The 15,568-nt window shown below is 39.1% G+C and overlaps 1 protein-coding gene across 1 annotated transcript; it reads right to left on the bottom strand.

Annotated features, from left to right (window-relative positions):
* Positions 1–11: 11 nt before the first annotated feature.
* Positions 12–11,308, bottom strand: LOC311045916 (uncharacterized protein; the record flags this gene model as incomplete). Its single annotated transcript, XM_084057988.1, has 3 exons — positions 11,089–11,308; positions 4,042–4,179; positions 12–1,300 (listed from the first exon to the last, which is right to left on the bottom strand). The coding sequence occupies exons 1-3, from the start codon at positions 11,201–11,203 to the stop codon at positions 12–14; spliced, it is 1,542 nt and encodes a 513-aa protein (XP_083914114.1). The 5' UTR covers positions 11,204–11,308.
* Between the last annotated feature and the right edge of the window lie 4,260 nt (positions 11,309–15,568).

The raw sequence follows: 15,568 nt of genomic DNA, 5'->3' as shown, positions 1-15,568 counted from the left end.
CCTGATGGTCTTCAGGTTCCTCCTGTCAGGCTGGTCTCTCCAGTATGGAGGCGCTGATGCTTTTTCAGGGTTCCAGATTGAGTAAAACACATCCCACATATTTCACATTTGAATTGTTTCTCTCCAGTATGGATGCGCTGATGGGTTTTCAGGTTTCCTTTCTGAGTAAAACACATCCCACATATTTCACATCTGAAAGGTTTCTCTGCAGTATGGATGCGCTGATGTGTTTTCAAGTTTGGGGACTGATTAAAAGACTTCCCACATATTTCACAGCTGAATGGCTTCTCTCCAGTATGGATACGCTGATGTAATCTTAATTTTGCGTTCTCAATGAATCGCTTCCCACATATTTCACAACGAAAACGTTTCTCTCCAGAATGAATACGCTGATGAATTTTTAATGATCCAGACACAGTGAAGCTTTTCCCACATATTGTACAACCGAAAAGGTCTTCTCCAGTATGGATGCGCTTATGACTTTTAAAGTAGCTATACCGAGTAAAAGACTTTCCACATACTTCACAGCTGAAGAACTTCACTCCAGTGTGGGTCATCTTGTGACATTCGAGGACAGATGTTTGAGTGAAGCTTTTTCCACACTGATCACACCCATAAGGCTTCTCTTCAGTGTGAATTCTCATGTGTACCCTGAGGTGACTCATCACATTGAAGCTTTTACCACACGTGTCACAAGAGTAAGGCTTCTCTCCAGTATGAATTCTCATGTGGGGATTCAGGGCAGATGATTGAGTGAAGCTTTTCCCACATATTACACAGCTGTATGGTTTCTCTCCAGTGTGAATTCTCTTGTGTGATTTGAGTATAGACATTTGATTGAAGCTTTTCCCACACTGATCACAGCTGAAAGGCTTCTCTCCGGTATGGATAAGCTTATGAGTTTTTAATGATTCAGAGCGAGCAAAATACTTCCCACATATTTCACAACTGAATGGTGTCTCTCCAGTGTGGATTCTCTTGTGGAATTCCATGTGAGACATTTGACTGAAGCTTCTCCCACACTGGTCACAGCAGTAAGGCTTCTCTCCAGTATGAATTCTCTTGTGTACTTTGAGAGAACAAGTGCGGGTGACCTTCTTCCCACACTGGTCACAGCTGTAAGGCTTCTCTCCAGTGTGAATTATCTTGTGTCTTTTGAGGGTAGGCATGCGAGTGAAGTTTTTCCCACACTGGTCACAGCAGTAAGGCTTCTCTCCGGTGGGAATTCTCTGGTGTACTTTGAGATGAGACATAGAAGTGAAGCTTTTTCCACGTTGTTTACAGTAGGGTCTTTGTTTACCTGAGGACAGGGCAGGACAGGACAGGACAGGAAAACACATTTCTGATAAGAACTGAGGACAGGGCAGGACAGTTACCGAGATAGAAAACACAGATCTGATAAGAGCCGACTTTAAGTATATAGGCCATTTTGTTTTGGAGTTGGTTGATCCCCAAGCAGGGAACTGTTTTTTTTTATTTTTTTTTTACTTTTTGTTATTGTGTAGATTAATTGTTTATGAACACATTATCAAATGTTTCCGCCAGAAAAATATAACTCAGATATAATTGCACTAGCGATTATCGCAACCCGATGCGAAGTATAAACCAATCAAAGCTGTACTGTATCGTGGATGTAAACAACAGAGGTAATATTTGTTTTGTGATGATTGTTTGACATATTCTCATGACAATTGATACAATGGATGCAGACTATAGAATGAGCTGTGTTGATGATAGCACGTTATAATACTAAACATTCATATTGTATCTTTATAACGTTAATGAAATGTTAGAACGTTGTAGAGGCAACGGCAGGAAGGTTTACCAAAAGCAAATTATTTAGCGTTTTCATAAGAGCTGCAAATGCTTAAGATACTATTAAGCAGTGACCAATCAATAAGCACCCCTTTGGAGATATAGCTCTCTGTGATTAATTGGCTCTGTTACACGTTGTTTCATTGTTTTAATTCCCATCTCGTGTCATTTCTGTCCAGATCTCCAGTCACTGCATCCTTTCCCACAAGTGAGTGTAATTTGGCATTTAGATTGTTTAGTTACCATTTGTGATTTGGTCTTTCTCTCTTGAAAAGTTTTACGCTTGTATTGGGCAAGTTGGGTAAATTATGTTTGTCTGTCAAGTGTTTGTGCAGGCTGCATTTGTCATTTTGTACACTACTGAGCGACCCTGTTTATATAGTTTGGTTCACTGCACAGTAAAATACTCAAGGTTTATTACACGGTTTAAATGGTTTTATCTTGAACTTCTGTTTGTTTGTGTGCATGCACATCCCAAGTTAATGCTGAGTGGAGTGCGTTACGCAATGCAGTCTATAAAAGATGGGTCGACGTGATTATGAAGATCTATGTTTTAATGATTGTGCACTTTAAAAAAAAAAGTTTAGGAAAATAAAGATGTATCACACTTTGTATTCTGTTCGCTTGTTTTTCTATGCATGCTATATAATTATTGTGCCATCTAAATAGCACAGTATGTTTCTGCCTCGCCGTCTGGCAACCTGACTAATCAGCTAGTGAATACTGCCCAGACAGAAACGTACTCTGCGCTCTTTAGACTGTCAATAAAGTTATAGTGTGCACATTGAAAAACAAGACATCAGAAAGCATGTGATGTCTTATTTAAGTGAACCAATTATCTTATGAAGGTAGAAATGATAAAAATATATTCCTGAGCTGATAGAAACATTTCTCATGGACCAGTGCATCTATGACACATGCTACTGTATGTTATAGAACATCTGTCCTAGTGGTTATAAGGGAAGTTCTAGCTTATCTGACATCCACTCACCTACAGAAAATGTATATAAAGGTTTGTAATGTTTTTTAACAGACAATGTACGTCAATTTATTTGAACAATCATCTATAACATAAAGCTTAAAATTTAAAACGTTACATTTACCAGTGTAAAAACTTTACTGTTAGATTAGAAGGACAAGAATTAACGTTAAAGGCATTGTAGGGAACATTAAGCCTAAATTTAAGAAATATTTATATATATATTTTTTGCATTTTTTTCCCCTCTATCAGCCACTATATAATGATGCTGGGGTGTTTTCCTGCATTGAAACACAGGCCTCTTTCTGAAAACCCTATTTTCCATATTGTTGTTGTTGTTGTTGTTTTTATGTTTGTCCGGGACGTAAGGAAGTCTATGGAAGTCTATGGAGGCATCACCCCTGGTGGCCGACAAACGAACTGCACAAACATAAACAATGCAGGGAAAATAGGGTTTTCAGAAAGAGTACTGTGTTTCAATGCAGGAAAACACCCCAGCATCATTATATAGTGGCTGATAGAGGGGAAAAAATGCAAAAAATATATATATAAATATTTTTTTAATTTAGGCTTAATGTTCCCTACAATGCCTTTAACGTTACCACTGATGTTAAACAGCCAAATTGCAGCAGTGGCAGTGAAAATAATTGGCTATAGAAAAGTAATCCAACACGGTTATTATCTATTAGTAGCCTAAATGTTGCAAGTGTGTCAGAAATATATATATTATGCTTTTTTTTGTCTTTTTGGAGAAGACGTTTTAGTGTGCGGTGCGGGGTGTTTTCTTCCTGGTTGCCAAGGAGACGTCTTAGTAGCCCTGCATATTTGCCTGTTTAAAATGGATTTTTTTTAAAAATCTGTAGTCTTAGTAGCCCTGCATATTTGCCTTTTTTTTTGACAATGTTCCTGAAGATGCGGTTTCACGTCACTTGCTACAGGCGTTTTATAGACAAAACCGGTATCGGATTGTAATATCTAATGTCATTAATACTGTGGTAACGGGTACCGCACTGGGTATTCTAACAATAGTTACAGAGAGTACTCTGACAACAAGTACAACGGTATTGCTATTGTACGCTGGGTGTGGCAAGCATTCCCAACTTGCATCATTCCTGACTTGCAAGGTTCTCGAACAGGCTTGTACTCGTAGGGATATATTGTGTACATGTTTACAAACTTAACACCAACATTAAAACAATACATACTTAGACTACATGTTTGCAGTAACATAATAAAACAGTACATACCTATTCTGTGTAACTTGATCACTGGTGTCAACATGGTCTGCATCGCTGCTACAACTCTGTTCTTCACACACTGATGGAAAACTTGAGGATGGATGTTGTTAGACCTGGACGTCAAATGTTTTATGAACAGCTCTGCATCTAAAAAAAGAAAGAAAATATATTTTTTTTTCTCTCCAAAGAATAAAAAACAGCCTCAAATCTATTAATCTCTCATTCAAATCATGTATTAAAGCTCTCAATGTTGTTGATCAAAAACACAAATATGTTTTGGGTCGTCCTCCCTGTGTCATTCAAGTAGCAGATCTACTTCACACTACTACTTGGTACATGAAGAACATGTGTGTGAGATACAGAGAGATACACAGAGAGGGAGGGAATAAGGCAGCACTACCTCCATAAAGAACCTCTCACTCCGCTATACAGCTCCGAGATGAGGTTCTATGTCGATGTTCCCCAGAATCGATGGAACGGCCGGCAAGGCTCTGCTGTTTACCCCTTTGTATACATTGTGTCCAAAAACTAATGGTAGATTCCAACGCGTACGTATGTTTAAGGTTTGGTTGGGTGGAAAATATTGTAGGTTGGGGCACGAAATAACCATTTAAATCGCTTATTTAGTCAGCCTGTGGCCATGTTTCCCATTCAACCCGGAAAACCCCCCTACGTCCGGTGCCAGTACTGCTCCCGGTTTGGCTACAATGGGAAACATGGCGGAACTGTATAGCGGAGTGAGAGGTTCTTTTTTTTTTAAGCAAGATTTATTCAAAGAGTGCACATGACATTGTATTCAAATTTGCAAAAATTAAAACAACTCTTTGGTTTTATCATCATCATCATCATCATAACCTTTATTTCAACTCGGAGTACAGTTGAGGGCAAGCCCTCATTTTCAATGTAGCCGAGATACAACATAATCAGCATAATCAACATGAATACATTTACATACATCAATTAATTAATAATTAATAATTAGAGAATAGAAATACTAATAATATTACAAATATATAGGGGGAGCATTCCTGAGATAGCTTTAAAAATAAACAGATACTGTACCAGTGCTTATCACGCCTCACAGAGAGTGAGGATAAGCCTGCCTTCTCATAAAGAGTACAGTGATGTGTACCATAACTGTCACCAGTTACCCACCTTAAGGCAGAGTGGTATACTGTGTCGAGGTGTTTTAAAGTTGAAGGGGCAGCAAATGTATAAATAATGTCCCCATAGTCTAACACAGAAAGGAAGGTGGCTTCAATAATAGTTTTTTTTTGCAGGATGCAGGAAAGCACGCTTTATTCCTATAGAGAAAACCAATTTTCTGTCTTAGTTTAATGACAAGGTTTTCGATATGATATTTAAAAGATAATTTTTCATCCCGCCAGATGCCAAGGTATTTATACTCTGAGACTCTCAATTTTAGAGCCACTTGAAGCGATTATAGTTAGATTTAGATTGTCACGGTTGGTGGTTTTAGCCCTAGAGAATACCATGAGCTTGGTCTTGCTTGCATTCAGTACAGGCCTAAGTTCAACCAGAGCATCCTGGAGAGCATTGAATGCGAGCTGCAGCTTCATATTGGCAAGCTGGGCTGAGTCTGCAACACAATATAAAACCGTGTCGTCGGCATAAAGATGTGCATGACAATCATTTAGAGTGGAGATAATTGCGAACGCGGCGCCTCCGCCCAAGTGGAGCCTCCTATGAAACTCTGCTCGGCTTGTGGCTCTGTCTGTCTGTGTGTGTGTGTGCAGTATGTGTGCACTGCCTGCACTGCCTGCACCGCCTGTGTGCAACCGACAGAGTGCGCAAGAGTGCAGCTACAGTCAAAACACACACACACACACACACACACAGTCCGTAAATACACAATATTTTCGAGCTGCGTTCGCTTCCAGCGTTCGCGCGTCTTACTTGTATTTATGTACAGTGTAAAAAGGACGGGGCCTAAAATTGAGCGTTGGGGGACACCCATGGAGACTGGCTGGAACTCCGACTGAGTGCTCCCGGACTTCACCGAACAGTGGTAGAGAGGGGTTGAATGGAAAACTGATCCGTTGTGCTATTTCTAGGATCGCTGAGATTGCTGTAATCAGTGGAGAGTGGGGGTCCATTGTAGGTGTTGGTAAACAAATGCCCAGCATCTGCAAAATGTGAGTTAAAAGCGGAACAAACATTTAAGGGGTCTGAGATTAAATTGTTATTGCTATTGATTTGAGGAGGTAGAGCAGAGGAGGAGTTGTTATTTAGGGAGTTCACTGCTTTCCAGAATTTTACAGGATTACCCTGAGAGCATGTAATTAAATTTAAATAATAACTAGATTTAGCCTGTCTAAGAGCAGAGGTGCATCTGTTTCTAATTTTCCGGAAGCAGGCCCAGTGAGCTGGGTCTCCAGAGCGCCTACCACAAGACCATACTCTGTTCCTTTCATTAAATAAAGCCGCTAAGGCAGGTGAGAACCACGGGGAGACCTTATCTTTAATTCTCAACATTTTAAAAGGAGCGTGTGCATCCACAATAGAAATAAAGGTGTTTGTAAAAAACTCAAGTGCCAAGTCAACCTCTGTAAAAGTGGAAGTTAAAAACAAGTCACTATTTAAAAGGTCTAATAAGAAGGCGTCCTCATTAAAATGCTTAAAATGTCTTTTTGATACGACCTGTGATTTGGTCCGTTGCAATCTTGCATCTCTTATGCAAGCAACTGGGCAGTGATCACTCACACCTAGCTCAAAAACACCGCAAGAAGAAATCTTGTCAGCTCTGTTCGAGAAAATAAGGTCAATCAGGGTGGATTTGGACATATCCGAGAGATTTGGCCTAGTGGTTTCCCGGACCAACTGAGACAGATTTAAATAATTTGCAACCTCCTTGAGGTGCTCAGAGGCTGCACCCAACCAGTGCTGGTTCAAGTCCCCCAGGACCAGAAGCTCCTCATCAGAGTGCATGGCGAGCATACTGGCAAGGGTGTCAATAGTTCCTGGTTCAGCGGACAGGGGTCTATAGATACCCACAACGGTTAATGATGTTAGTCCAAACTGAACCTTTAGAGATAGCCATTCAAAACACCTGGGATGTGAGACAGCATTTAAGAGAGTAGAACACAGAGTCGTTTTAGTATATATACACACCCCACCACATCTACCTAATCTGTCGGCTCTAAATAAATTATAATTTAAAAGAGACACTTTGGCGTCACTGGTACTCTTTTTGAGCCACGTTTCACTTAGCACCAGAATATCTGGATTAGTCTGTTTGACCAGTATAGATAAAAAGTCAAAGTTGTGGACTAGACTTCTGATGTTTAGGTGAATTATCCCAAGCCCTTTTCTATTTTTAAAAGACAATTTGGTGAGTGGTGAGACTGTATTGGGAATAGTGATGATGACAGATGGCTGAAGGGGAATATCGGTTAGATAGTTTGTGACAATTGCACATTATTATTATAAGTATTCCACTCGACCTGTGCATGTTATTATATTTGTAAATATACTGTATGTAACATGTTTGAAGCCATGAGAAAATATGAACTTGTCCTATTCACATGAACTGTAACGGGTCTGATTTGGGGGGATAATTGAATCATTGATGCCACCCGAGGTTACTAATACAGGGTGTGGTACACAACAGGGGGGTTGAACGAACCAAACCGTTTGTGCACGGGGGAGGAAAGCAGAGACCTGGTAGCGCCAGTTTATACCGTTTTAGTACTAAAGTTTAACGGGACACTAAGCTAGGTTAAAAGTCTTTCGAGCCCAGCGGAGTGGAACCTGCCGTTTCTGACGGGCCGTGGGATCCGCATCGGGCGGAGAAGACCTTTATTTTCATTTGGAGTAAAAGGATTAAAAGGAACTGTTGCGTCGCGGACGCGCGTTAAGAAGAGGACGGTCGCGGGACTGTTTATTTATTTATTTAAGCAGCGTGCGTGCATGACGGACTCTTAAACGCTGTGTGTATTTGTTTATTGTTTTTGATAGCATTGTGACCCGCTGGGCTACAAGGGACAGTGGGATTTGTTTGGGAGGGAGGGGCAGTTAAAGTGATTATTGTTTGTTTTTGATTCATTTGTTTGTTTGTTTGCTTGTTTATTTTATTTATCAGGGAGAGTAACAGGGACAGAAGTCATTTTGAAAGTGTTATTATTTCATTTAAACACCGTTTGACCTGTCAATTTATACCTGGCTATTATATAAAAAATCTTATCAGTTAAAACACCCATCGATCTTGTTGTTTTTCCTTTTTTGGTAGTAATTATCCTTTCATGTAAAAAGGCCGATTGTTACAAGTGGCCCCCACTAGTATGGTAATTACTGTTATATTTTCTCCCAACAACTCCCATCCACCCCTCCCCAGTCCTCCCACCATTTTTCCCCACAAGGCCGGATATACAAACAACAATACATGAACAAGATCAAATAAATACAGTATAGGATACATAGTTAAGAGACAAAAACAAGAAACACAAAATTATGTTCAAGGGAATGAAGAATATATTAGAGTGAGAGGTTCTTAATGGAGCTAAGGCAACACATGTTTCCAACCACAGACAGTTGTAGAGGCACTAAGAATGAACATTCTCCTGTAACCAAATGGAGTTACCATGTACTCCCATTATACACATGTGACTACGCCACTCCCAATTGTAGGGTGGGAGACCCTAAGTTATTATTAGGGGTGTTGGAAAAAAATCGTGATTCTTTCTTTTTTTTTTGGCTGGTGAAAGTTACAGGAGTTTTTACTGTAATCACAGTAAACATTATAATGACTTCAGTCATATTCAAGGGCTTTAGGAGAAAATAAATAAACTAACTAACTCCTGTCACTTTCAGTTCAGCACAGCTGAGGTGTGTGTGTCACTGTCCAGCTGACACTCGTTGATGTTACTTGCATCAAGGCAATTATGTTGCATTTCTGCATCAAATAGAACTACACCTAATCTAAGATTCCATCAAAGCCAAGAATTTTTACAAGCAACCTCTCTGGTATTACATACATTTTAGTTTGAGCTGTTGGCAATAACTAGGCTATACCTGTTAAAGTCCAGATGAAAACAATATCACTGTTGTGAATTAATTCTTTTTTGATTGAGAATCGAATTGATTTTTTAAATTTGTTTTGAATCGAAGAAATTGATTTTGAATCGAATCGTGACCCAAGAGTTGGAATCGGTTCTTGAGATAGCAGATGATTCAAAGCTGTAGTTATTCAGTTGCCTGAAAGGTAAGTGTTCAGCTTAAGTAAACAGACAATGGTTAACTTTAAATCCAAAAGTATATGTATTCACATTTTGGGAGAACAGTACAAAGCATTGACATGAAACCAAATCTTTAATGATTAAAAGATACAGCCACCCAATAGTAGATTGCATATGGCCACTAAAGAGACAGATAAAATAGCTAGACTATTATGACTAAGTAACTGCACTGAAATGTACTCATTGGTTTAGGCCCACACACACCGGTTAATCACACACTCTTGCGTAGATGGCGTGGGCAGTTGAGTCATGCTCTGTGTTTGTCTCTCCTTCGTGCTTTCTGAAATTCTGCATATCATGTTCGACCTTAAAGTTACGTTCGTCCGCAAACACACTATATCCTGTCTGACACTTGTTTTTGAGTTATGAACTTTCCGCATGATACATGGTTATTTTTAGAGCCAGGTGGGAGTAATGCAGGTGCAGTTCAGATCTTTGTCAAACATAGTGCAGCTTTCTTGTTTAAACAAAGGTGTGTAGTAGATTGAAATATTATTGATCTATGCAAAATTATTGATCTAAGCAAAAACGGTCTTTTAAGCTATTTTTGGTCAAAAGTATTTTATTTTATTGTCTTTATTTTGGTCTAGCTATGTTGAGTGATTTTCTTTATTGTAAGCAACATTGGAGTAACGTTTTGCAGAATTTAATGATTATATTATTACAGTACAACATAATCTTGATCTATCATTCTGTGATCGGCTAGTGAGTGTTTTGGTGAGTCGGTGATCGATTATGTTGGTCTGTCACAGTGGTTCCTGTAGAGCATTGGTTCTCAAAGTGGGGTCCGGGGACCCTCAGGGGTACTTGAGGGGGTTCCAGGGGGTCCCCAGCTAAATTATGGATAGGAACCAAATGGACCCTTATGGGTCTGTAACTCTGAGAGTTAAAATAACATTGATTTTACAATATAAATTGTGGTCCCAGAGATAGAAATGCCATTAAATGGGGGGTCCGTAGCCTAATGCATGTCAAACTTGGAGTCCTTGAAATTAAAATGGCTGAGAATCACTACTAGAGACGTAACAAATCTTCTCTTATGGGGGTCCCTGGCATATCTATTTCAAATGGGGGTCCGCAGGCTAATAAGTGTCAATTTGGGGGTCCTTGATATGAAAAGGTTTGAGAACCACTGCTGTAGAGGGGAGGGCGCTGTTTTCTCCTCAGATACACTCTGGTGTTTGGAGAGAATGCACCGTCGTGTGAATTCATTATAATTCATTCATTCATCCTTGCCCCTGTTTACAGGGGCGCTACAGGTGCAGTTCAGATCTTTGTCAAACATAGTGCAGCCCTCTTGTTCAAACACACAGCATGCACATCAAGCTGATCAAATATAGTGCAGACATATCGCAGGATTCGCAGCCCTCTTGTTCAAACACATAGCACGCACAGTAAGCTGATCAAACATATTGCAGGCACATTGAATCAATCTTCTCTGTTTACATTACAGAATAAAGACATCTCTGTACTTTCCCATAAGGTGTGAGTCCTGTGACCTTGTATCGGCTATTTCAAATAGCTTAAGTATAGGGCTGAAGTGGTTAATGTATGTTTTGTAATAATAATAATAATTGTAGTGGAGTAAAAGTAAGTATAATATTTGCCTCTGAGATGTAGCCTATAATGGAGTAGAAGTAAAAGTACAGACACTCCAATACTCTTAACAACAGTACTTGAGTAAATGTACTTAGTTACTTTACACCACTGCATACCTATTAGACTAAATGTGTACAGTAACATAATAAAACAGTACCTATTAGACTAAATGTTTACAGTAACATAATAAAACAGTACATACCTATTCTGTGTAACTTGATCACTGGATTCAACATGGCGGCCTGCATCGGTGCTGCAACTCTGTTCTTCACACACTGATGGTAAACTTTAGGATGGATGTTGTTAGTCCTGGACATCAAATGTTTTATTCATCTCTTATTCCAATAATGGATTAAGATTTATGTGTGAGTCTGTGAGAAAGATGTGTGAGTCTGTGACCAAGAGACGGAGAGGGTGCGGTGAGTGAGTGGAGGCAAGCGCAGACAGTTACGGGCACTAAGCCAAAAACAACTTTCCTTAAAGGGATAGTTCACCCCCAAAATGACAATTTTTCCATCGATTAGTCATCCCATGGAAACTTGAATGCATGGAGATGCTTTTGTTTTTGTCGCATTCCTAAGCCAATAATTTCGACCCAAGACTCAAAGTCAACTTTGAGTCTCCTACCTAACCGGAGACATTAGCATCTTTCCGCCGGTCATCAAATTATTGGCTTAGGAATGCGACAAAAAAAACAAAATATCCATGAATTCAAGTCTCATGGGGTGACTAATCGATAGAAAAAAAACATATTTTTTGGGGGGGTGAACTATCCCTTTAAGACTTAACTGCGCAAACCCTTCTTCCATAAAACTAGGTCCGCTCCTTTTTTCCCTCTACACACCAAGGGTCTTCAACAGGGGGGTCCAGGACCCCTAGGGGGTGCTTAGCGTTAGTATAATAATTAGGCTACTACACAATCTATGTGTGATAGGATATATATATATATATATATATATATATATATATATATATATATATATATATATATATATATATATATATATATATATATATATATACTTTTAATCTTTTACTTGGTTATCACATGACCACTTCAACCCTAGCACATGAGAGAGAGAGGGCGGCAGAGAGATAGGAGGGAGAGAGAGAGAAGTAGAAAAAGTGCTCCTCGGAGGAGGTCTCCGACAGGTCAGTTATTGTGGGCCAGCAATGTTCGGAATTCGCCAGGATGGAAAATTGGACAGATCCGTCTTGATCACTTGACTATAAAGATAATGTGTACCGATTGGCATGATGTTTGGACAAAATTTGCAGGAGTAATATAAAAATGTGTTTTGAAAAAATCGGCCTCCTGGTGGCGCTATAACAGGACAATGTGAAAAGGTTGGCGTTTCTTCCTCGGCCTAGTGGGAATGTGCGTGCAAAGTTTCATGAGAATCGGACACTGCGTTTATGATTTGAGGCATTTTGTTCAAAACAAGCCATTCCCAAGCAAACTTTTTTTTTTATTTGTGTGATGTGTAGGAGTAATATAAATAAAATAATTTTGCACAAATCGGCCCCCTGGTGGCGCTATAAAAGGCAGGGCAGAGGTTTTTCCTTGGCCTTTAGGGAGTGTGCGTGCAGATTCAATCAGTGTTTTCTGGGAAAGGTTTCAAAAGGATCAATACGTTTGAAAATGTTTAAGTAAAAAATACTACATTTTGTGCATAAGTGGGCCTAATAAATCAGGTAATAACAATGCTCTGTCAAGAAGACTGCATCTGCACCAAGAATCACAGTTACTGTATAACAGTTGTAGCTAAAACCCTACTGGAAGCTTGCATTGCAATGATGCAAATAATCGCTAATCGGCCAAAATGTCAATATCGTGCATCCCTAGTTACAATATGATTCCTGTTGGTGTGGAAATATGTAAAAGTATGAACCCAATGACTGTGAACCCACTGACCTCGATCAGTGGAAACCCCCTGAGCACTGCAAAACTAACTTGTGTGCCAAACAGAGGATGTACATATTCTTGTGGTTCATAGCAACCGTTGCAAGATAATTACTGGCAACCAACAGTCAGTTGCACCCAGCACAGCACGGCGACCAAAAATCATTGACATACGCGACCTGACATGACTGACAGGACACGACTGACGCGTATCACTGTAATATTTATTGGTTCAAACACGAGTTATATTTATTATCTCTCTCTCCTCAGTCCTCACCCTGCTTATCAGTTCAACCAGGAATGTGTCCTCCTCCCTCTCCTGTGTGTGTGTGTGTGTGTGTGTGTGTGTGTGTGTGTGTGTGTGTGTGTGTGTGTGTGTGTGTGTGTGTGTGTGTGTGTGTGTGTGTGTGTGTGTGTGTGCACGCGTGTGTGTGTTGATTTTGACAGCAAACTTTGATTTAGTTTTAGTCATAGTCTTTTGAATAAAATTCCATTTAGTTTTAGTCATATTTTAGTCATCTGAATGTTTTAGTTTTTGTCTAGTTTTAGTCGACTAAATATCGTAAGATTATAGTCGACTAAATCTACAAATGTATTTTGGCGGTGCCTTGATGGTGCCGCAGAGTGCAACCAAACATAAAATGACTTGTCTTTTAGTTCTACTGGATCTCTTCTCCACTCGTCCCTCACTAACATTTTAGTCCAGTTGTTATTCGTTGACGAAATTGTCAATATATTTAGTCTTAGTTTTAGTCATCATAGCTTAGTTTTTATTTCGTTTTTATTTCGTTTTCGTCTGTGAAAAAAGGTAGTTGACGAACACTTTTCGTCATCGTTTTAGTCGACGAAATCAACACTAGTGCATGCGGGTGTGTTTCACGTGTGTGTGTGTGTGTGTGCTGCTGTGAGCTGCTGTGAGCTGCTGTGATAGGAGAAGGATATCGAACGGAACACAACCACCCTAAAGACTAATCATTGTGTATATTCCTGCACTATACCTGCACCCAGTGATCTTGGTACATAGAAATTGATCTATTGAAGATTCTGACATTCAAATGTACATTTTTTGTTTTGCTGTATTGTTGTATTGTGCTTTTTGCTTTGGCAATGTAAACGTATGTTTTCTCATGCCAATAAAGCCCTTTGAATTGAAAAAAATTTAATTGTGTGTGTGTGTGTGTGTGTGTGTGTGTGTGTGTGTGTGTGTGTGTGTGTGTGTGTGTGTGTGTGTGTGTGTGTGTGTGTGTGTGTGTGTGTGTGTGTGTGTGTGTGTGTGTGTGTGTGTGTGTGTGTGTACATGAGCTGTATGATACAGTAGCTGTTAGTGTTATAATGTGTATGTCACTATTCCAGTCCAATTACTGATCACTCCATGACAAGTAGCTTAGTTGAGCTTTGTTGGAGCCTGATAGATCTATAAATATGTATTTATCAATCTGATAAAGATATATTTTATTTGTATGTGCTTGTTCATATTTGCTAGCCAGCCTGCCTATTGTGTGTCAGTTTGGTTGAACTTCCTGGGTTCCTCAGGCAGTGCCTGCAACTTTGTTTTTGTCTGATGGGCTTGTTTTAGTATGTCAACAATATTAGATAGCAGGTTAATCTCCTTGCCTCACGGACCATGCATAAATGTCACCTTAACACTGGTTGCCCAGGAAACGGAGCAAGTCAAGACTCTTCTCTCTTCTCTGGAATAAACCCAAATATTATTATAATAAGAAGTTTCCTCCGTTTATTGATGTAATTAATTCACATCTGACCGATAGAAATGGACTGGTAGGCCTATTTACTAGGAAAGAATAAAGCTACCAGAGCCATTTCTAATTTTATTGTGCCAATAATCTTCAGTAGATAGTAAATAATACTGCTCAATAAATTGATTATTACTCCACTACTTTTAACAAATCTAGCTTGAGAGTGAGTCAGAGGTGGAATGCAGGGACAGTGAGAGAAAGAGTTTCATACTGACTGATTAAAGGGATTTGATAGTTTAGAATAATTTATGATGCAGACTGTCTAATCAGACTTTTATGGAAATCAATGTGGATATTGAATAGGAAACATTTGCACCATATGACCAATCTAGACAGGAGAATCACTGTAACGGAAATATGATTTATATTCCTGTTTATTAATTGATTTATTATTATTGATTATTCACTTGTTATTCATCTCATTTGAGTACTACTTTAATTTTGTTTGACTGGATTCTAAATTATTATAATTATTGTTATGATTATGTCTGAATGGCCTAACACGTAAACAAGGAAGATATATGGAGCCATCTGCAAAGTGTTTACTTGGAAAGGAGAACTGCTTAGCCAAAATACTGGACCGTCTGATTGCATTTGTATTCTTGGGGTTAACCTTCCATCCTCCTGGAACTCTGTATTTAGTTTTCACCAACACTGGGTTCAGTGTCAGACTCCCATTGCCTTCTGAGGCAACCGGACGCAGTCCGTTTTCTTTTATAACTTTGTTTATTCTCATTTCAATCCATTACTCTCATTTTCATATCTTTTCATTACATTATTATCTGTACATTATTATCATTATTATCTATCAAATAAATCTACTAGATTTAAGCCTCAAGAGTCACCTTGTTGTTGTACAGGCTGTTACACTGTCACTTTATGTATGTATATTACTGGGAATACACTCCATTCCCACATACATTATGTATACACATTCACTGCATTATGTGATATCTAAATTCTGAATTGTAATTGCATTCGAGCATAAAGAGATGTTCACGTTTGAATAAATGAGTGGTTAT

The sequence above is a fragment of the Gymnoscopelus microlampas genome (genome assembly GCF_963454915.1).
Source record: "Gymnoscopelus microlampas genome assembly, chromosome: 5".
NCBI classification, from domain to species: domain Eukaryota; kingdom Metazoa; phylum Chordata; class Actinopteri; order Myctophiformes; family Myctophidae; genus Gymnoscopelus; species Gymnoscopelus microlampas.
This window is presented reverse-complemented; position numbering and strand designations above follow the sequence as displayed.